General features: G+C 40.5%; 1 protein-coding gene across 2 annotated transcripts in view; it reads left to right on the top strand.

The window, feature by feature from the left end:
- LOC308188218 (uncharacterized protein) overlaps positions 1-12,866 on the top strand; it is a 248,218-nt gene extending 235,352 nt beyond the window's left edge. The window contains exon 2 of one of the 2 annotated variants that reach the window (XM_080577041.1): positions 11,639-12,866. In XM_080577041.1, the coding sequence (XP_080433167.1) occupies positions 11,689-12,588 (900 nt within the window). In that variant the 5' untranslated portion in view covers positions 11,639-11,688 and the 3' untranslated portion in view covers positions 12,589-12,866. Of the gene's footprint in view, positions 1-11,113 lie in introns of both variants that reach the window. The other variant, XM_080577040.1, reaches the window with a different exon arrangement.
- The last annotated feature ends 3,491 nt before the right edge of the window (positions 12,867-16,357 follow it).

The following is a 16,357-nucleotide window of genomic DNA, read 5'->3' as shown; positions in this document are numbered from 1 at the left end:
ACAAATATCTACCCATAGCTTGGTCAAATTCATATATGTCTCAAGGGAGCATAGTTTAAGGTTTAACATTCTGAATTTTCCTTTTTGGATGGTTTTATTAATCACACACTGAATGACTGTGTTATTTTAAGTATTACTTTATTTTACTTTATTTACAGTTTTATTTATTTCCAAAATAAATTTCATTTATTTATTTTATGTTATGTTATTTTATTTTATTTATTATTTTATTTTATTTTATTTTATTTTATTTTATTTTATTTTATTTTATTTTATTTTATTTTATTTTATTTTATTTTATTTTATTTTATTTATTTTCAAAGCTTGAATATTTCTATTTGTCCAGTGATGCAAATCTAACACTGTTTTAAAATACCTGAGAAGACGGTAGCTTTTTAGAAACATATTTGCATTAACCTCTTTTCAAAAATAAATAAATGAATCCAAATAAAAAGCTTTCTAATAAGAATAATTTGCCAGTGATTAAGAATAAAAAGGCTCAATGGACACCAATGACTCAATCTGATAGTCACAATAGCAGAATTTTAATTACATTAATTCAGACATCATTCATCGGCATTTAAAAGTCATACATGTCATGCATTTTATGCTTTAAATTTTCCTACAAATTACTTATACCATGGAAGCAGAAATTTAGTTTCAAGTTGTTTAACCTAACTTTCCACAACCTTGACTTTATGCTTTTCCAAAAACTTTTAAGTCTTCTATCCCAAAAGGCTATGCAATACAAAATGTATGAGAATGAATTAAATAAGCAAGTTAATCCCATTAAGTGAACAAGTCCCATGGAAGTTGCAGGAAAATGCCTGTAGCTAACTACCAAAATAATTAGTTTTAAATATTATTGGATTAAAACAAAACCAAAACAACAAACAAATAAACAAAATCCCCACAATATTATCTTATATGATTAATTGATGTTGAAACTGAATAGCCTGATATATAGATGCAGCCTGGGAGTTCAGCTCTATGGTATCATTTTTGTTTCTTATAGTTGGAGAATTTGTGTTAATGTGTGGTCCAATAATTTGTACAGCCTGCATGACCATGAGGAGCTAAAAAATCCTCAGTCTTTTCATAGACTGTTGTCTATTTCATTTATTTTTGAGAACTACTGAGATAATTTATTTCTCATTAGAGACTTCCCAAACAGGTTTTAGTCTATGACTTTTAATCAGTCCCTTGGCTCTCACTGGAACTGATGGTAGTATGCAGGTGCCTGAACATTGGTAACCAGAGACACATTAAACACCTGCAAATATCCTGACTGCTCTCCAACTTCTACCCTACAAAGACACAAATCTTTTGTTTCTGTAAAAGGTAAATGACTCACACTCTAAGATTTAGCAAATTGAACTAGATGTTTATGTTCAGGCAACTGAATTGCTCTTTGAAAGCCAAAATGCCTTCACCCACTTGAAAATACCAGCTTCACATTTTAGTGAGGAAAACTTTCCCTCTTAACTACAATATGTAATAAATTCTGAGTTCTGAATTCACAGTGCAATGTTGAATATATATATATATATTTCTAAGAAGTATATGGAAATGATAATCACAGAACCACAGAATGTTAGGGATTGGAAGGGACCTTGAAATATTTTCTAGTCCAATCCCCCTGGCGGAACAGGAAAATAAATACAAAATACAATACATGGAAGATGCTTTAATGCATTCTCATGCATTCTACAAAGCTGGTTGATTACCCAAACATTTCTGTAGAGTCTGTTAGACTCATGTAAAACAAGCAGTTCAATATCTAAAAGAAAGGGGGATGCATGTACAAATTCACAGAGGACCCAGTGAAACATGTTTCTTTATCCAATGTGGTTATCCTGCATTTAAACCTTTAAATATTTAAATATATATTAATTTCAAACATGCATCTTCTATAGAGCATAACGCTTCTAAAAATGCTATCACAGTTTTTTTCTACTACATTTTTTTTTTTAGCCAGTCAGTTCTGCAATCAGCATTCGTGCCTCCACAGCAACGCAAGTACATACCTACATCCAGATATGCGGTGATTCCCATAGTCAGGTTCTTCCCTAGCCATGTCTTATGAATATTAGGTTATTTATCCCAGCTTCCTTCTAAATGTTTCTCCTTTCCTTGCTTACTGTTTTTCTTTCTGCTCCCGTTGTTGTTGTTGTTAATAGGAAATGTAACTTTATTGGCAGAGAAGAAGCATTAGTGAACTGCAACAAATCTATCAGTCTGGGCTATCAGAGGAGAAGGATTTCAAGACATGCTGTGGCACATTTTTCCTCCAGAGATCAGAGAATTGTTTTAATTTTTAATGAAGAGCTTCATCTCTTTAGAAATCATTCTCTTCGTTGCTTAATTTTCCTGACTCTCTAGCCATATCTTAAAACAAATGAAAGATACAGACCCTTCCTTAACCTCTCAGTTTATATTAGCTGTAAGGATTTGTAATGGCTCTATATTTAGGGGTTGATATGTTGTATTAGATGAAAATTTACGGTGGTTAAAGACTACCACATTAAATTTTTTCATGACATTTTGTGGAATACCAGTGTTTACATTTTTTGTAATTTTCAGACCTGAGCCAACTAAAGGAGTGTGAATGTCTAAAGAGAGTTTACATTTTAAAATAAAAATCCTGGATTCAAAATAAGTCCATCCTCAAATCAAGTTACATTTGAATCTCTATACCTGAGCAGTAGCCTTTAATATACTAACTTCTCAGCTTTCAATTTCCTTTGGTATTTTCAAGGTTAGAGGATAAGAGAAAAAATGCAGTTCTGTACACAATTCTGAGAACTGAACACCACATACTGCGTTTGAATAACAGATGATTTCCTTTGCAGGACATAACTGCTAAACCCTTCGCTTCCTCCCAGCCCTCTGGCATTCCAGCTGAGATAATCAGTAGAAAGGACTTGGCATCAAATGCAAATGTGAAACAGGATGGTGTGAAGCTGCTTACCAAGCTGTTAGAAGCAGAGAGAGAGTTAAAAAAAAAAAAAAAAAAAAAAAAAAGATCTGTACCAGATAAAAACTTTAATCCTATCTGCAATGATATAAAGGAAGAAAAAGGCAGATGTTAAGATGATAATCTTGGTGATCTGGAAATCTGGCAGTCAGTTTAGAAATTGTAAATTAAATTAAGTACAGGAGAAAACTGCATCTTTCAAAACAGAACAGGAGAAACTCCAATAGAAAAAGCATCATTAGAATTTGGATACATTCACTCTGCAGGCAGCTTTTCCTTTCTGCTGAGGTCTGTCTTGCTTTAAATTATCCATTGTATCCATTCCTCACGTCTGTTAAAAGTCACCTGCAGCTCTGTAGAATTTGCAGTCTTGTGGAGATAATAGCAAGGAAAAAAAACGAGCTGTTTGGAAATGATGAAGGAAAGAGAATAAGCTCCCCAAGTATAGGACAGAATTGTTCAGTTATACAATATATTAGTTAAAAATGTGTTCAGGGAAGAAATGCAGATGGTGGCCTACTGCTTCAGCACAGCAGAGTTTGTCAGCTGAACATTTTTGAGTTGTTCTGCTTTGGACTTACAACAATAACTACCAGTGAAGCACAGATGGTGTTCAGGAGGCAGAAGTGTAGTAGTCCACTTATGTGAAAAAAAGTGATTATGCAGGGAATATTATATATATATATATATATATATATATAAAGTTAAAAAAAAAATCAGTTAAAAGAAATGTAAAAGTCAGTCCAGATAAAATTTTGAATTCTGTCATGAAGCAGTCCTTATATATACAGAAATTAATGCATTGTCAACTGTTCCAACTGTTCTGACCTGGGGCTTGGGTTGGAAGAGACCTTAAAGATCATCTAGATGCAACCCCTCTGCCCCTCTGCCATGGGAAGGGATGCCACCCACTAGATCAGGTTTGCCAGGGCCTCATCCAACATGGTCTTGAACATCTCCACGAATGGGGCATATACAACCTCTCTGGGCAACCTGTTCCAGTGCCTCACCGCTCTCTAAGTAAAGAATTTTCTCCTTACCTGTAATCTAAATCTCCCCTCTTTTAGTTTAAAATTATTCACCCTTGTCCTGTCATTGTCTGCCCAAGAAGAACGTAGCTCTCCATCTTTTTTTATAAGCCCCCATTAAGTACTGAATAGATGCAGTAAGGTCTCTGTGGAGCCTCTCCTTCTTCAGGCTGAACAGCCCCAGCTCTCTCAGCCTTTCTGCATAGGAGAGGTCTGATAAGCCTTCTGATCAACTTTGTGACCCTCTTCTGGACCCATTCTAACAGGTCAACAGTACTCCAGATGAGGCCTCAAGGGTAGAGTAGAGGGGCACAATCACCTCCCTTGGCCTGCTGGCCATTCTCTTTTGATGCAGCCTATGAAGCAGTTCACCTTCTGGGCTGCAAGTGCATGCTGCTGGCTCTTGTGGGGCTTTTTTCCACTAGAACTCCCAAGTCTTTCTCTGCAGGGATGTTTTCAATGAATTTTTCTCCCAGTCTGTACTCCTGTCCGGGATTGCTTCACACGGGCCCACTTCTCAAGCCTGTCCAGGTCCCTTTGGATGGCATCCCTTCCTTCTGTTGTACTGACTGCACCACTCAGCTTGGTGTCATCTGTAATCTTGCAGGATGTTGCACCTCGATCAAGGGTGCGCTCAATCCCACTGTCCATTCCATTAACAAAGATACTAAACAGTAACAGTCCCAGGACAGACCCCTGAGGGACACCACTCATTACCAGCCTCCACGTGGACATAGAGCCATTGACCACCACTCTCTGAGTATGACCTTCAAGAAATTTCCTTATTCACTGAATGGTCCACCCATCAAATCCATCTCTCTCAAATTTGAAGATCAGGATGTGAGACTGTATCAAATGCCTTACAGAAGTCCAGGTAGATGATATTGGTCGGTCTTCCCTTGTCAACTGATGCAGTCACTCCATCGTAGAAGGCCACCAGATTGATCAGGCATGATTTGCCCTTGGTGAAGACATGCTGGCTGTCCCGGATCACCTCCTTGCCCTGCATGTGCCTTAACGTTGCCTCCAGGATGATTCATTCCATGCTCTTGCAAGGCACAGAGGTGAGGCTCACCAATTAACTGTTAACAACTGTTAATTTTCAGAAGTCACAGGAAAACATCTGGAGTTATAGGAACAATTGTGATTTTAAATCATATTTATCATAACTTAAATCATATAAGGTCATTGTGAGTTAAATTATATATATATATATATACAGGTATACATATATATACACATATGCATGTGTGTTTATTTTGCTGGTCAGAGATCATTTTATTGCTATTCTACTGAGTCTAAATAAATGTGTTAAAAGGACACTTTGTTAAAAGGACATCATATAACCTAAGACTTGTTATTTTGTGGCTAGTTTTGGCATATACCACATATAGAGGGAGAGAGAGAGAGAGAGCATAAAGGAACATATTTATAGTGATATTTTTTATTTATTTTATTTCTGAATAGAAACTAGAGGTAGATTTGTATTTTATATTATAAACAATTACAGTAAATAAAATTCAGATAAATATAGAAATGTCTCAGAGGAGAGACTGAAAAACTTAGCCCTGACATTCTAACTTAGCCCTGTGGGATATGTAATTTTTATCGCTGACTTTCTTTGAAGTTCTAGAAGAATGACAGTATATCCAAGTTAAACCTACATCTTTCCATCACACTTGAAGGCTTTAAGGATTCCTAAAATGTAACCGTAAACATATTTACATGCTCACTGCTGTCACTATCAAGTTAGTGAAGTATTCAGAAAAATAACCTTACTTTTATTTTAGTGTTTTTGTTTCATTTTCAGAGAAAGTTGAAAAATAAGAAAAACAATTTGCCAAACATTCTTCATCAGAACACTTCTACATGTTTTGAATTCCATTAAAGTCACTTTTAGCCTTCAACCATGTAAAATTAAATCCAAACAAAAGCAAAGGTCAGTTCAGAATCTCCAAACATAATGAAGAAAAAAAAAAAAGTCATGAAAGGGAAAGCTGGTTTCAGTGATTTGGATTCTTTTAACTAAAGGATTTGCAGTTTCTGTTGCATTAAGTGTAGCAGACTCAAAATATTTGCTAGTCCCTCTACTTCTTTATTTCTTATGGGAGCAGGAGAGAAAAATTTATTTCTGAGAAATAGAATGCCATTAACAATAATAAGGATGATTGATTTAGAAAACACAAAAGTGGAAAGATCTTCACTACTTAAGTCACAGATATCTATAGAATTCTTTAAATACTTGTGTTTGATTAATGACAAAGAAAGGTTGGTGAAGTTAAATATTATGGCACTCCTAAATAATAAATATTTAAAAATATCTTATATATAATATATATTAAAAAATGGACTGTGATCTGATGCTAAAATACCTTTATCTGGCAATAGCAGGATAAGGAACTTTCACCTACCCACATCCTAGGTGATCTCTCTGTCTCAATAGTATAGTACTATGTCATTGAGACATACTAGGGGTATGTCTCAATACCCCTCCTTCCAACAAGAACTTCACAATTTCTCTCTAATGGAGTCATTCTTTGAGCACTGTGTCAACTTCCATTGTATCAGCACAATGGCAAGAAAGTGCTTTATTTTAGGAGGCCAAGTTATCTAGGGACGATGTGGAGTATAGAAAATCTTAATCCTGAGTGGTGTCAATTGGGAAAGCCCTTCCTGGCCATTTAAAGATGCCGTAATATTTTCAATTAAGAAAATATATACTGTTGATAACTGTCAGCATACTCTTATGGCTAGCCCCTTTGAAGTCAGTGATACGGATCACAGAAGTAAAGATGAAGAAGTATAGAAAAGGAATTTTGTCTTTAGTATTACACAATGCATGAGATAATAAAACAGCTTTTAGTTGATTATATCTGAGTTTTAGTAACTATTGCTAGTCTTTGTATTACTGTCACAATGGATAAAATAAAAGTATAACACAATAGTTTTATAAGAAATATAGGAAATAAAGTAACAAATAATAATAATACAACCTGCAAAAGACTGCACTTTCTTGTTTTGTTTTGTTTTGTTTTGTTTTGTTTTGTTTTGTTTTGTTACTGAAAAGCAGTTCTGAGACCCAGAGTTAAACTTTTACCTGACTCCAAGGAAGTTGCACCTTCTTCCTCAAGTTTCATTGCTACCACAAGATTTACTTCTGAAACTGTTCTACGATTATCTCTGACAGAAACAACTCCCACCCTGGCTGCAGAGAAAAGAGATTTTGTCTGATATGAGTTATCCTGAAAGTAAAGCTAGATGGTGCTAGAGCATATTAATATATTACTACAAGTTTACTGCTGCTTGATTATTTGGACTACATCCTGTTGGTCAGGCCAAAGAATAAATGGAGTTGCTTGAGTATGGTTTGTGCTTGATAACTGGCCACGTGGAAAGATGGAGCAGTTTCCTATTAGAAAGGTAGCTTTGTTAAATTCAAAATATTTAGTAGGAACATCATGCTATTTTTTCCTTAAAAACTAAAGAAACACAAACAACAACAAAAAAATCTACAAAGGTTTTGATTTTACTACTCTAATTTCAATATCATAGTTTCATTTTGATCATTCTAAAATCTTTCACTTGAATTAAGCTCAACATGACAGTTACACAATGAAAAATGCAATTTTAATGGTGTTCTCAAATGTGTATGTACATGTATACAAGAAATATTATTGAAGTACAACACGATGCTTTTAATTCATTATTATAATAGATTTCCATTTTATATATATATTTTTTTTATTATATAGAATGAAAAAAAATATTGGAATTTTTAGTGCAACAAAAATTACACTAAATTGCATAGTTCTATTTTATAACTTTAAGTATTACAGATTTTTTACTTCAGAGGCTTTTCCACTGCAGGGTTCAGTTCCAATGCAGTGCTGATTAGGAGGGAGGTATGAACACTGTTGAAGCATAGTAGATTGCCTGTTATATGATGTAGAGTACATATCACACAGTCAGTGTTAATGAGGACAGAGGAAGTTAATGTTCCTTTTAGATTCCACTATTGGCTCTTCCCCCTCACCTGCCAGTAATTGCATTCCTCATTTATGACATAGATCCATAATTAGAACAGCCTTCTTTAGAAACTTTTACCTAATTCTTTCCTTGTAAACAAAGGATCAGCATATCTATCTAAGCAATAAGAGATACAACCTGTTTATATATGCAACAGTATCCAAAATATATTGAAATACCCAAAATTATATATTGAAATACCCAATGTTAGTGGGGCTCTTAGTAGCTTTGACTGAAGGCATACAGTAACAGACAGGAAATAAAAGACAAACAAACAAACAAACAAGCAACAACAAAGTCACTCTAGAATTTTTATGACTTACACCCTTACAACGTTACATATATCCACATATTTCATATTTTCATATATATAATTGCACATTTATTTTCTACATTCTGATTAATTAAATGCATGCAAAACAAATAAAAAAGAATGAGTTCTCATCAGTATGATCAAGGGCACAGAATACAGCTGGCCCTTTGCAAGGCTGTGGCAAATATCTGCAGAAACCAGAGACAAAACATCATATTTTCCTTTGGAACGTGGGGTTCTGGTCTTTAAGAGCAGAACAGGATGAGGCAGGCTGCAGCTTACAGCAGGCACTTATTATAATGTAACATCTTAATAGAAATAATTTAATTATTCAATACAAGCTGTCCTCGCCTTACTGAAAGATTAATGTCCAATGTCATTCGTCGACAGATTTTAAGAACAAAGACAAACTTCCATAGTATTTCCAGATACCTTAACGGAATATATACATCCAGAAAGGACAAACAGTCTAAAAATCTAACAGGAGTATAGATTTTTTTTTTTTCCCTTTAGGGAAATAAATAAATACATAAATTAGTTTATAGCACTAGTTTTAATCACATCTCATCTTAAATCCCTTAATAACATCCTCCTCTCACTTCTGAGCAGTCCTGATTTTTAGAACGTCAAGCATAATGTATACTCACAAAAATAATGAAATTATTTAAAATCTCTCTTTTACACTAAAGTGCAAAAGCCAACAGGAAATATTAAAATTTACTATACATGAAAATAGGAGCAAGGATTTCTGCAGCTTGTCATGTTCCCTGACTAGCATATCTAGTGTAAACACAACAATAGGGAAGCACAACAGAATTTTGTCACTGAATGTAGTTCAGTCCATGCAATTCAATAAAGCTAAAGAACAAACAGAAAAAAAGTAAAACTATGATGGATTCTCAAAAAAACATATCAACAGAAAAGTTATATCAGAGGTCCACTTCACTCGCTGTCCTTTGTTCTTCAGTAGCCAGAGGTTGCATGTAGAAAAAGTATAAGAAAAGATGTTATATATGTTCTTGGTTTTCCTTCTAGTGATCAGTGGATCAAAGACATCCAAAGGCACAGATTTTTTTTTTTGTTTGGTTGTTTTTTGTTAATGGCTCTTAATTGTTTGTCCCCCAACACTACATGGTTTTGTATTTGCTTTTTTACTCCATATTAACTTTTGGTTTCCACAACGTTCTTAGCAATGAGTTCCATGACTTAACTTTGCTTTGTATATATTTGTCCTTCTATTTGTTTGAACTTCAGAAATTTCCTTTGTCATTTATTTTTTTCTCTTGTGAGAAACTGTGAATATTCACTTTTTATGCCTTTTTTTTTTTTTCACTAATAACTTTATTGACTTTATGGTAAGACAGGATCTCAGGATCTTCTCCCACACTCATTTCTGTAACTCCTTCAGTTCTACCTTTTTGAAATGGAGTCACTAAAGCTAATTGTAGTTTCCTTTATGTGGCTGCATCAACTAGTGCGTATGTGATATACTAGTTTCTTTCCTTATTTCTTTGCTAATAACTTGTAACAGTACATTTGCTTTTCAGTTCCTTTGTTATAAACTTAAGATTTAATTCCTGAGTGACAATGACTGCCTAGGAGCTACTTGTTTTTTATTATTTCTACTTCACCTACGTAGAAATTAATCTGCCATTTTATTGACAAAGTACTGTATTGCAAGGTTCTTCTGCATATTTTTTTTTCAGACTGTACTGTTCTTAACTCTGTGAATAATTTTAGCAGTAAAGTTTGTCACCAACAAGGTCATTTTTACATTCCTTGCATATCCAGTGTAAAAACTGATCATCAGTTCCTACATTTGACACCTATTTAAAATTAGTTATTTATTTATGAGAGAACTCACCTCAGATGATTCAGTAAGTTATTTTGGAAAGGCACAAGATACATAAGTATAAGACAAAATATCTTAAGAATCCAATTAATACAAAGATGATCACTAAAATCTTGCAACAAGCTGGTATTTCAGCTGTCAGTGTAGGAAGTGTAGAAGTGAATGTGCATATGTTCAGCATTTTGGCAAAGTCAGTTTGCCATAAATTTAGTAGTTTTGGCATAAAATAGAAATAAATGACAAAATGAAACAGTTCATGATAGTTTTATTACCAAATACTATTTCCTTATCAACATTTAAATGAGAATACTGACTACACAAGAAAGACAGATAGCCAACTTCTGATTTGAAAATTATTTTATCTTCTTACTAGAGGGAATATTTGGAAAGAGTAAAAAAAAAATGGTTTTATATCCTGCACACTTACTCTGACAAAGGATATTAAAATATAAAAAAAATAGTAAAACAAAAATAAAATAAAATAAAATAAAATAAAAATAAAACAAACATTTGCCAGAATTAATCTCATATAAAATTGTGTTTAATTGCAGTACGTATTATCTGAGCCTTGCTACTTCTAACATCTTGCCCCAGTACCTGGAAAAAAAAAAAAAAAAAAAGATGATTCAGATCTTTGATAAAACAATGACTTTAACAGACTGAATTTTTACACTCTACTTAAAGGCAATTTATTAGTAGAGTTCTTTAGGGGTCTATCTGGGGTCCCATGCACTGATGCACTGTTTAATATCTTTATCAATGACCTGGAGGAGGAGGAGAGACTACACCCTAACTGAGTTTGTGGACAACTCTAAACTCTTTGTGTGTGTCCACATATGTGTGTGTGCAGTCAATGTGTTTGAGGATATGGCTGCCATCCAGAGTAACCTAAACAGGTCAGTGGAATGAGTTGACAGGAACCACTTGCCGAGGAGACCGGCTCCGGGGCAGACGCGTGCTGCAGCGGAGCGCGGGATCGGGACAGGCAGGGCTATTTTTCAGGCATCGAGCCTACATGAGGGAGCCGCCAGGCACCGGCAGCCCTCGTGACGGAGGCTGACGAGGCGTAGGCGGAGCCAGCAGCGACAGCGACAGCTCCTCCTCCCGGCCGTTCAAAGGCAGCCCTTAGGGAGCGCGAGCGACCAGGAGCGCGGCGACCAGGGCCAGCAAACAGGGAGTGACACGGGGGGAGTGACGCGGCAGTTAGCGAGGCAGTGAGTGCGGGCAGGGCGGGCAGGAAGGGCGGAGCGCTCACACCCGCCCATAGGGACAACTCCTCCAACGGCACTCTCCCGTCAGCTGGGCGGCAATGGTCTCCACCAGGCACGGTGCTTTCTCTAGGAAGTCAGTACACACCCAGACCGACTGCCCGCCCAAACATGCGGCAGTTCAGGTCTCCGGATGCGGGGAGTGTCTGCGCCTCTTGCTGCCATCGGCGGGAGGCAGAGAGACTGCTTGCGTGAGGTGCGAGCAGGTGGACGACCTGGTCCGCATGGTGGCGGAGCTCAAGGAGGAGGTGCAGAGGTTGAGGGATATCAGGGAGTGCGCGTGGGAGATAGACTGGTGGAGCGACTCCCTGCAGGACCGGAGGGAGAGGGACCAGGGTGAGACGCTCCAAAGGGGGGTGGACCCCCTGCCCTGTCGCCATCGGGCAGAGGGAGGGGACCTGCGAGTTGAGGAGGAATGGAGACAGGTCCCTGCTCGACCTCGCAGGAGATGCCCTCCCCTTCCGGTGCCGCCTTCCCAGGTGCCCTTGAACAATAGGTTTGAGGCCCTGGAGCTGGAGAGACCGGTGGGTGAGGATGAGGTAGGAAGCCTACCCAGGAGGATGCCTGAGGTGAGGAAGTTGACTCCACGCCTCAGGACTGCCTCCACCAAGAAAGAAAGAAGGGTGATTGTTGTGGGCGACTCCCTCCTCAGGGGAACGGAGGGCCCTATTTGTCGGCCTGACCCCACACATAGGGAAGTCTGCTGCCTCCCTGGGGCCAGGGTCAGAGACATTATCAGGAAGCTTCCAAACCTGGTTCGCCCCTCTGACTATTACCCGCTTTTGATAGTCCAGGCTGGCAGTGATGATGTTGAAAAGAGAAGCCTCAAGGCTATCAAACAGGACTATAGGGGGCTGGGACGATTGGTGGAGGGAGCGGGAGTGCAGGTGGTGTTTTCGTCCATCCCTACGGGGGAAGGGAGAGGCACGGAGAGGACATGGAAAGCTCGCGTGGTTAATAGGTGGCTCAGAGGCTGGTGCCAGCACAGAAATTTTGGTTTTTTTCACCATGGGGAGCTTTACTCGGCACCCGGCCTGATGGCCCCAGACGGGTCCCTATCTCCAAGGGGAAAACGGATCCTAGGCCAGGAGCTGGCGGGACTCATAGAGAGCGCTTTAAACTAGGTAAGAACGGGGACGGGGCTCAAACAAGGCTTGTTGGAGCTGTGCCGGGGGAAACTGGCTAGGCCGGGGAAGAAGGCGATGGCCCAGCTGAAGTGCATCTACACTAATGCACGCAGCATGGGTAACAAACAGGAGGAGCTGGAAGCCATCGTGCAGCAGGCAGGCTACGACTTGGTTGCCATCACGGAGACGTGGTGGGACCACTCCCACGACTGGAGTGCTGCAATGCCTGGCTATCGGCTCTTCAGGAGGGACAGGCAGCACAGAAGGGGTGGTGGCGTGGCTCTCTACATTAGAGAATTTTTTGATGTTGATGTTGTGGAACTCCAGGCTGGGAATGATAAGGTTGAATCCCTGTGGGTTAGGATCCGTGGGAAGGCCGGCAAGGCTAGCTTCCTGGTCGGGGTCTGTTATAGACCGCCGAACCAGGATGAGGAGACGGATGAGGAGTTTTATAGGCAACTGACAGAAGTTGCAAAATCGTCGGCGCTTGTCCTCGTGGGGGACTTCAACTTCCCGGACATATCCTGGAAACACAACACGGCACAGAGAAAGCAGTCTAGGAGGTTTCTGGAGAGCGTGGGAGATAGCTTCCTGATGCAGCTGGTCAGCGAACCTACCAGGGGTGGTGCCCCGCTAGACCTTCTCTTCACAAACAGAGAAGGACTGGTGGGAGATGTGGTGGTCGGAAACTGTCTTGGGCAGAGTGACCACGAAATGGTAGAGTTCTCTATTCTTGGCGAGGCCAGGAAGGGGACCAGTAAAACTGCTGTATTGGACTTCCGGAGGGCTGGCTTTGAGCTGTTCAGGACGCTGGTTGGCCGAGTCCCTTGGGAGGTGGTTCTGAAGGGCAGAGGAGTCCAGGAAGGCTGGGCGCTCCTCAAGAAGGAAATCGTGATGGCACAGGAGCGGTCCGTCCCCACGTGCCCAAAGACGAGCCGGCGTGGAAGAAGACCGGCCTGGCTGAACAGAGAGTTGCGGCTTGTGCTTAGCAGAAAAAAGAGGGTTTATAATCTTTGGAAAAAAGGGCGGGCCACTGAGGAGGACTACAAGGATGTAGCGAGGCTGTGCAGGGAGAAAATTAGAAAGGCCAAAGCTCATCTGGAGCTCAACCTGGCTACTGCCGTTAAAGACAACAAAAAATCCTTTTACAAATATATCAACGCGAAACGGAGGACTAAGGAGAATCTCCATCCTTTACTGGATGCGAGGGGAAACCTAGTTACTAAGGATGAGGAAAAGGCTGAGGTGCTTAATGCCGCCTTTGCCTCGGTCTTTAGCGGCAATACCGGTTGTTCTCTGGATACCCAGTGCCTTGAGCTGGTGGAAGGGGATGGGGAGCAGGATGTGGCCTTCGCTATCCATGAGGAAATGGTTGGCGACCTGCTACGGAGCTTGGATGTGCGCAAGTCGATGGGGCCGGATGGGATGCACCCGAGGGTACTGAAAGAACTGGCGGAGGAGCTGGCCGAGCCGCTTTCCATCATTTATCGGCAGTCCTGGCTATCGGGGGAGGTCCCAGTTGACTGGCGGCTAGCCAATGTGACGCCCGTCTATAAGAAGGGCCGCAGGGCAGACCCGGGGAACTATAGGCCTGTCAGTTTGACCTCAGTGCCAGGAAAGCTCATGGAGCAGATTATCTTGAGGGTCATCACGCGGCACTTGCAGGGCAAGCAGGCGATCAGGCCCAGTCAGCATGGGTTTATGAAAGGCAGGTCCTGCTTGACGAACCTGATCTCCTTCTATGACCAAGTGACGCGCTTGGTGGATGAGGGAAAGGCTGTGGATGTGGTTTACCTTGACCTCAGTAAGGCTTTTGACACCGTTCCCCACAACATTCTCCTCAAGAAACTGGCTGCTCGGGGCTTGGACTGGCGTACGCTTCGCTGGGTTAGAAACTGGCTGGATGGCCGGGCCCAGAGAGTTGTGGTGAATGGAGTCAAATCTGGTTGGAGGCTGGTCACTAGTGGTGTCCCCCAGGGCTCGGTACTGGGGCCGGTCCTCTTTAATATCTTTATCGATGATCTGGATGAGGGCGTCCAGTGCATCCTCAGTAAGTTTGCAGATGACACCAAGCTAAGTGCGTGTGTCGATCTGCTCGAGGGCAGGAAGGCTCTGCAGGAGGATCTGGATAGGCTGGAGCGATGGGCTGAGGTCAACTGTATGAAGTTCAACAAGGTCAAGTGCCGGGTCCTGCACATGGGGCGCAACAACCCCAAGCAGAGCTACAGGCTGGGAGATGAGTGGCTGGAAAGCTGCCTGGCCGAGAGGGACCTGGGAGTATTGGTTGATAGTCGGCTGAATATGAGCCAGCAGTGTGCCCAGGTGGCCAAGAAGGCCAACAGCATCCTGGCCTGTATAAGAAGCAGTGTGGCCAGCAGGTCTAGGGAAGTGTTTGTGCCCCTGTACTCGGCTCTGGTGAGGCCGCACCTCGAGTACTGTGTTCAGTTTTTGGCCCCTCGCTACAGGAAGGACATGGACGTGCTCGAGCGAGTCCAGAGAAGGGCGACCAAGCTGGTGAGGGGTCTGGAGAACAAGTCTTACGAGGAGCGGCTGAGGGAGCTGGGCTTGTTCAGCCTGGAGAAGAGGAGGCTCAGGGGCGACCTTATCGCTCTCTACAGTTACCTTAAAGGAGGCTGTAAAGAGGTGGGGGTTGGTCTGTTCTCCTACGTGCCTGGTGACAGGACGAGGGGGAATGGGCGAAAGTTGCGACAGGGGAGTTTTAGGTTGGATGTTAGGAAGTACTTCTTTACCGAAAGGGTTATTAAGCATTGGAATGGGCTGCCCAGGGAGGTGGTGGAGTCACCATCCCTGGAGGTCTTTAAAAGACGTTTAGATGTAGAGCTTAGCGATATGGTTTAGTGGAGTACTTAGTGTTAGGTCGGAGGTTGGACTCGATGATCTTGAGGTCTCTTCCAACCTAGAAATCTGTGATACTGTGATCTGTGATACATGATAATCAGATGCAAAGTCCTGTACATGCACATACAAGACCCTGTGTACACATGTACATGTGTGCAGAGGGTTGCTACTCTGGTTAGTAGGTTTGCTGGCAAAGGCCTGGATGTCCTTTTGGGGATCCTTGTGCCCTGGTAGCAATGAATCCTAACAGCTTACTAGGCTGCATCAACATAATGAGCAGATAAAGGGTAGTGATTATTCTCCTTCACTCAGGAGTCTGACTAAATCCAGAAAACTACACCCATGTTTAGTTACACAATATAGAAGACATTAATAAACTTGAGGTGGCCCAGCAGAGAGTGGTAAACATTTAAAAGAAATAAAAGAAATTTATGAATTTTAGTAGCTGAATTTCATTATGATATCGAATCCTCCAAGTGGAACAAAACCAGTAGATAGAAATGATAAAATCTGCTGATATGATAATAGAAGGTGTTCTATATCTCACAACTGTACAGGAATGCTGTGAGCACAACTGCTCAATAGACCTGAAACTTAGCATTACCATTCAGCATCATTCCAAATTCACAGCTAGCCTTGGCTACATAGTGTTTTTGGATACACAACAACCTAGCACCATGGCATGCTTTAATGTATGACTGTGGTGTAATGCTGGGTGATAATGAAAATACTTGGCCCAAGTCTGATAATGTCTGTTCAAGAAATTCATCTGAGCAATAAACACTACTGTTTGCCTTCTCAGCTGGTAACTGAAATGACTCACTTACTTGAGGTGCTTGGAAAATATTGTGGGATATTTTGATTTTGGCCTATTAGTGAATGAAAAACAGATCTTGTTTCTGTTAGC

Source organism: Anser brachyrhynchus, assembly GCF_964034855.1.
Source record: "Anser brachyrhynchus genome assembly, chromosome: 1".
Lineage (NCBI taxonomy): Eukaryota > Metazoa > Chordata > Aves > Anseriformes > Anatidae > Anser > Anser brachyrhynchus.
Note: the sequence above shows the minus strand (reverse complement) of the source record. Positions and strands in the feature narration are given on the sequence as shown.